The 6,426-nt window shown below is 41.8% G+C and overlaps 1 protein-coding gene across 1 annotated transcript; it reads left to right on the top strand.

Moving 5' to 3' along the window:
• Positions 1 to 3,365: 3,365 nt before the first annotated feature.
• On the top strand, positions 3,366 to 4,998 carry LOC101997824 (C-C motif chemokine 12-like). The gene is made up of 3 exons (XM_005349392.2): positions 3,366 to 3,543; positions 4,193 to 4,307; positions 4,695 to 4,998. The coding sequence occupies exons 1-3, from the start codon at positions 3,468 to 3,470 to the stop codon at positions 4,798 to 4,800; spliced, it is 297 nt and encodes a 98-aa protein (XP_005349449.1). The 5' UTR covers positions 3,366 to 3,467; the 3' UTR covers positions 4,801 to 4,998.
• The last annotated feature ends 1,428 nt before the right edge of the window (positions 4,999 to 6,426 follow it).

The raw sequence follows: 6,426 nt of genomic DNA, 5'->3' as shown, positions 1-6,426 counted from the left end.
TTGCATAGTGGCTGCCCCAGTTTGCACTCCCACCAGCAGTGACTAAGTGTTCCCCTTTCCTCATATGTACTCCAGCACTTGGTATTTTTTGTTTTACTTTGTTTTTGTCTTAGACTTTCTTATTGGGCTAAGAGAAATCTCAGTGCAGTTTGATTTGCATTTCCTTGATGGCTACAGTTGTTGAATATTTGTATATATGAAAATAAATAAATATATTTGTAAATATGATAAATATATACAAAAATCAGTTTGTTTAGTTACTTGCCCTACCTCTTCACTAGGCTATCTTCTTAATATTTAATTTTTTGAGTTCTTTTTATATTCTGCATACTAACCCTCATTCAGATGAAATATTTTTCCTGTGCTGGAGATTGCTGTCACACTTGAATGATTAAATTCTTTGTTGTATAGAAATTTTTAGTTTCCGCAAAATTCAAGAAGTCCTTGTTTTTTACTGCTGAGTAATACTCTAATATGTATATATCCCATACTTTCTTCATCCATTCTTCCATTGAAGGGCATCTAGGTTGATTCCAGGTTCTGGCTATTACAAACAATGCTGCTATGAACATAGTTGAGCATATACTTTTGTTGTATGATAGGGCCTTTCTTGGGTATATGCCCAAGAGTGGTATTGCTGGGTCCAGGGGTAAGTTGATCCCGAATTTCCTGAGAAACTGCCACACTGCTTTCCAGAGTGGTTGCACAAGTTTGCATTCCCACCAGCAATGGATGAGTGTACCCCTTTCTCCACAACCTCTCCAGCAAAGGCTACCATTGGTGTTTTTGATTTTAGCCATTCTGACAGGTGTAAGATGGTATCTTAAAGTTGTCAAGGTCCAAATCAGGAGCAGAAGGAGAGGGAGCACGAGCAAGGAACTCAGGACCGTGAGGGGTACACCCACACACTGAGACAATGAGGATGTTCTATCCAGAATTCACCAAGGCCAGCTGGCCTGGATCTGAAAAAAGCATGGGATAAAACCGGACTTGCTAAACATAGCAGACAATGAGGACTACTGAGAACTCAAGAACAATGGCAATGGGTTTTTGATCCTACTGCACGTACTGGCTTTGGGGGAGCCTAGGCAGTTTGGATGTTCACCTTACTAGACCTGAATGGAGGTGGGCGGTCCTTGGACTTCCCACAGGTCAGGGAACCCTGATTGCTCTTCAAGCTGATGAGGGAGAGGGACTTGATCAGGGGAGGGGGAGGGAAATGGGAGGCGGTGGCGGGGAGGAGCCAGAAATCCTTAATAAATAAATAAAAATAAAAATTAAAAAAAAGAAAAAAAAGAAATTCTGAAAGACAAAAAAAAAAAAGAAATTTTTAGTTTCATGAGATCCCTTGTCAATTGTTGGTCTTAATGTTTATACTACCAGGACTGTTGAGAAAGTTTTTTCCTGTGTTTATGAGTTCAAAAATATCTCTTACTTTCTCCTTTATTAGTTTCATGGTGTCAGGTCTTATGTTGAAGCCCTTGGACTTATATACAGGGTAAGACATAATGATCTAATTTAATTCTTCTACATGTAGCTATCCAGTGTGACCAGAACCAGTTATTGAAGATGCCAGATTTTCTTCATTGTCATTTATGGCCTCTTAGTCAAAAATCTGTAGTACATGGCTGTTTGTGCATGGACTTATATATAGGTCATCATCTATATACCAATCAATGAGTCCATTCTTTTGCTGCAACTATTAAGATGATAAGCTCTTACATGCATTTAATATTAAAGGTTCAAATTTTTCACCTCAAACTTGTACCAGCTTCTGCTAAGGCTGAGGTCTGCAGAAATGTTTGGTGAGATTCTTCTTCATCTACAATGACAACTGAGTACCCAGGTAGCAGCTCTAAATTTCCACAGTGTTCCTAATTCTTGGTTTCTATATTTCTTAAATTATATTTTATGTTTAGATATTTTGAAAATTATCTAAGGCATTTGGAATTTTCTTTGTTATTTTCTAAATGACAACCGGTGATAATCATGGCTTTAGTGAAGGTTCAAGTGGAGATAGTGTGTCCTCATTAATCATGCTTTTGTTATGTCCGTTTGCCTGCTCAAACTTCAAGCCTCGCTTGAAACAAATCTTCATTATGGGAAAATGTTCTGTAGACACAGTAAAAATACACAGTTGGCTTAAGGAGCATGATGCCTCATGGCAAGCTGAAGAGATTTGACTCCCTCAGCTTCTTTACTTCAAAAGTCTTCTTCGTTATTCCAACTTTAGATATATACTATTATGTGTTGCATTTTAATGCTATGTCTGACTGAGGGCAAAAGCAAGAAAAATCATAAAATATTAGCCATTAGCATATGATGGCCAATATGTTGGTTATAAACGAGGAATTTCTTCCTGAGTGGCTTTACCAAGTATGTCCTCACCTGAAGATATTCTTCTTGCCCTCTGATCCTTGCCTAAGGCAGATCCTAGGAATGAGACTTCCTAGCATTGCTGGGCATGACACTATTTGGCCTCAACACACATTCATCGGGGTGTATTACCAATAGGGTGATTGTGAGTTGAGGTCCCCAAACAAAAGGCCACACACATACCAAGGATTCTTCAAGGAAACAGAAATCTCTGTGATGTGGACAGCTATGCCACTGCAGGATGCCTTCTCCTGCAGGATCAGCACATGCTGCCCAGTTCTCCAGGACTTGCAGACTGGTACAGATGTAGGAAAGCAATTTGCCAGGCTGCTATGGGAGAATCACAGAACAAAGACAACCTGAGGACAGGGTAAATTCTGGTCTAGCCTGTCCTAGCAACTTAATCCTCATCTCAAAAACCAAACAACAACAACAAAATACCTACAAAGGGTAGCGGTATGGCTTCAGTTCAGTGAGAATATGTGCAATATCTATCCTTGTGCAAGGCCAAGGTTAACATGCAAAATTTCTAGTAACAAGAAAAGAAAATAGGAGGAAGCAGAAGAGAAGAATTTCAGGCTTGACATTTTTTTCAGAGTTCTGTGGAGCGCATTTGGGCTCTGAGGAGTCCACCTGCCTAAGGATTGCAGCATTCTAGAGTAAAAGGAGCCAGAGGCAAAGACTGAGCCTATCTCCAGCCTCCTAGCAGCCTCCAAGAGGAATATTGACCTCTCTTTACTCCAGAATAACAATAACCTTAGTTTCTATTCTTCCTTCCATGTAGATATTTTTCCATTTCAAAGAAAACAGAATCCCTTATCCAATGGTATCACTTCCTCCATGTTGCTGGCCCTACATGCTTATATTTCAGTTTCTACTTCATAGTCTAACTTGGCAAATGACGCTACATGCTGAGCTTCCTTCTGGCTTCCAGATAATCACCTCATAATCTGATGCCAGCTCAGAGAAGCCCACATCTTCCGTTCATCTGGCTCCCTGCTTCCTATAAAAGGCAGGTGGAACCTCCAGATTAGAAGAGCTAGACCAACCCAGACAACTCCGGCCTTCACTCCAAAGTCCTTATCTTTAACATGAAGATCTCTGCGGTGCTTCTGGGCCTGCTGCTCATAGCTGTCACTGTCAGCCCAGGAGAGTTGGCTGAGACAGGTAAGGAATCTTCTTTCCCAAGGTAATGGTTTAGTGGGCACTAACATCTGAGCACAAGGCATCCCAGGGCTGCAGCATGGACTGCAGTTTTAAGATGGAGAGACTGGGACTGCAGGAGACTTAGATAGAACCATTGTACCACAGATAGCTAAAACCAGAACCAAGTGCTCAGAGTACTGAGGCCAGACACTGTGATGTCTCACAACAAGATGCTGCATGCACGTACAACAGATATTGCTCTAACCTAGTTTGGGGAGGTCGCCCAGAAGTTGACCTGTAGGGAAAACAAACATCTGGAGCAATAGAAGAGTGACAATGATGGCTTAAAAAACTTTGGAGTCTTAGTCCAGGTGGCTTCCAGAACAGCAGCCATATGTGGATACTGGAGAGGCTTCTTAGCCTGAAAGTACTTTGGCTCTAGGCTCACAGAATCAATGTGATGGACAGCATCACTTTCCTTTGTCAGAAAATGATGAGATTTCTTTTCCATACACACTCAATTGCTAGGTCGTATTCTGCAATATACTGTGATTGGCACTAGATACAGAACTCAGGAGCCGTGACTCTTAGGGACAACCCAGTCTTCTCCATCCCTTGTGAGAGCACCTTGCAGTGTTTCCTAACTCTCTCTTTATGAAATTATTTTCAGATGTGGTGCACATCCCTGTCACATGCTGTTTTGAAAAGGCTAAGAAGATCTCCATGAATAGGCTGAAGAGCTACAGCAGAATCACCAGCACCCAGTGTCCCTGGGAAGCTGTGATGTAAGTAGGCCACGCCCAGGACCACGGGCTAGTTTCCTATCTGAGGACGAAGGAAGAGAGAAGTCTGGACTCATGGTCACGAGTCAAACAAATAGAACAGCTTACCTACCTGGTCCTTTCCTCACCTAGGGAAACTAAGCCAATTAGAGAATCCATTAATATCAATCAGTTTGAAGAGATTGCACCCAATTCATTTATCCAAGAGATTGGAACAATTGAGCTAGCAGAGCAAGAACAGGGCTTCTTCCTATGTCTTCTTTCTTACACCATTATCAATCTTCTCTCCTGACTCTCCATCTATGGATGAGTGGAAGAGGTCTGAGGACCAATGGGGCAATCATGCCCTGAGAGCACTTTGCCTAACCCCACCACACCCTCTCCCAACAGCTTCAGGACCATACTGGATAAGGAGATCTGTGCTGACCCCAAGGAGAAGTGGGTTGAAAAGGCCATAAAGAACTTGGATCAGAAGTCTCAAACTCAGCATCCATGAACCTTCTTTTCTTGGCTGAGAGCCCCCAAGGAAATCTTCTGTACTCTCCCCTAACCTTTCCCCATGGGCAGTGTGATAGTAATTTACTATGGCAAAACAATAAAGATGATATAGCAAGTTAAAACATAGACATGCTTAAATAACATTTATTGATATTTCAGTTATGCTTTGAACAAATAAACTGAATTTAATTTATAACTTGTGTATTTATTTTTATATAAACACAGTTAAATTATTAACATGTCAGGGTTCTCCCTCACACCTGTCTGTGGGATTTTTTTGATCCACCCATGATGCATCAACAATAAAAAAGCTTTGGTATTCTTGGGGAACTGGAGTTACATTGAATGTAGGGTATGTTTCCTATTGCTGTATTCAGTGTTAATATAAGGCTGTGGGGGTTTCAAAGAAAAATACATATGTGTTTTAAATACATTATTCTAATTTGTGGTTATGTTAAGCAGAAAGGAAAAACCCCACAGCAACAGGTAACAGAGTGTAGGATCACCCTGCAGGAATGTCTTGTGGCTAGGCTAGACTCAGCTAAGGTTCTAGAAGAATGTGGCAGGACATGCCAGTCCCCTCTAGTCCTCTGGCTCAAGCCCTCCCATCAGCTGCCCTCATTCCTTAGCTTCTCTAAGCCTATTGTTTCTCACCATAACCACCTTTTCACAGTGTCCCTCTATGGCCTCATGCAACAGTCTAGAGACTTTTCTCTCAGACCTTTGCATGTAATAAATGCTGAAGCCCAGAGTAGTCAGCATATTAAGACTAACAAAAAACAACAAGGAAAACAAAACATCTATGTCCTACATCTATTGGGAATTTCCTATGAGGATGGCTCTCCAACATACCTGCTGTAGGCATGATAGACCACAAATGCACAGTGTCCTTCTGAGTTCCCCAGGAAAGAGGGGAGGGTATTGAGTTGGAGAAAGGAATCTAGACAGCTGCATGCCCCCAAACTGGAGGAACTGGTGGTAGGCATTAGAAATAAAAGGTTGTAGCCATATTGCAGGGACTCTTGAACTGCAGGATGGGAAACCAGTATGAACTCAGTAAGTGGTCTCACAGTGTAAGGACAAGGCAGTAAAAAGAGGAGTTGTCAGGTCTGAGCACAGGATGCCATGAGGAAGGAAGGGCCTAGGAGCAGCCACTGTAATGTCACAGGAAGACCTCAACAATCTAAGATGGGTGCCAGCAAGGGTGAAATCAGAAATAGCAAGGCCAAGAGAGCAATGCTGTGTGGAATGCTGTAGAAGGGAAACAAAGAACCCTAAAAATGAACTCATCCCTTATAGCCTCACACAGCAGGTGCCTAAGGGGCTGGCCGTTCTTAGACTCAGAATTAATTTAGTAGTGTTGTGGTCTGAATGTCTGTGCTCCTTCGAGATTCATACTGGAATATAGCCCTAGCTATTTGTGTTGAATGTGTATGCTCTTTGAAGAGAGTAAGGCTCCTCCCTTTACAAGTCAAAAGAGAAGGCCCAAACAACATAGCATGATAACTAGTATTGTCACCTGGACATAGAAGCACAGCACTCACAGGAAGAGAAATAATAGAAGTAATCTTTGTCCTGAGTTCCTAAGGCCTGAGAACTCATGAGCATCCATTTAAAGGGAAGG

The sequence above is a fragment of the Microtus ochrogaster genome, chromosome 7 (genome assembly GCF_000317375.1).
Source record: "Microtus ochrogaster isolate Prairie Vole_2 chromosome 7, MicOch1.0, whole genome shotgun sequence".
Lineage (NCBI taxonomy): Eukaryota > Metazoa > Chordata > Mammalia > Rodentia > Cricetidae > Microtus > Microtus ochrogaster.
The sequence above is the reverse complement of the archived record's forward strand: the minus strand, read 5'-3'. Positions and strand labels throughout refer to the sequence as shown.

Coding starts and splice junctions, on each gene's coding strand:
- LOC101997824 (XM_005349392.2), top strand. CDS start 3,468: ATGAAGATCTCTGCGGTGCTTCTGGGCCTGCTGCTCATAGCTGTCACT. Junction 3,544..4,192: donor AGGAGAGTTGGCTGAGACAG/GTAAGGAATCTT, acceptor AATTATTTTCAG/ATGTGGTGCACATCCCTGTC. Junction 4,308..4,694: donor TGTCCCTGGGAAGCTGTGAT/GTAAGTAGGCCA, acceptor CTCTCCCAACAG/CTTCAGGACCATACTGGATA.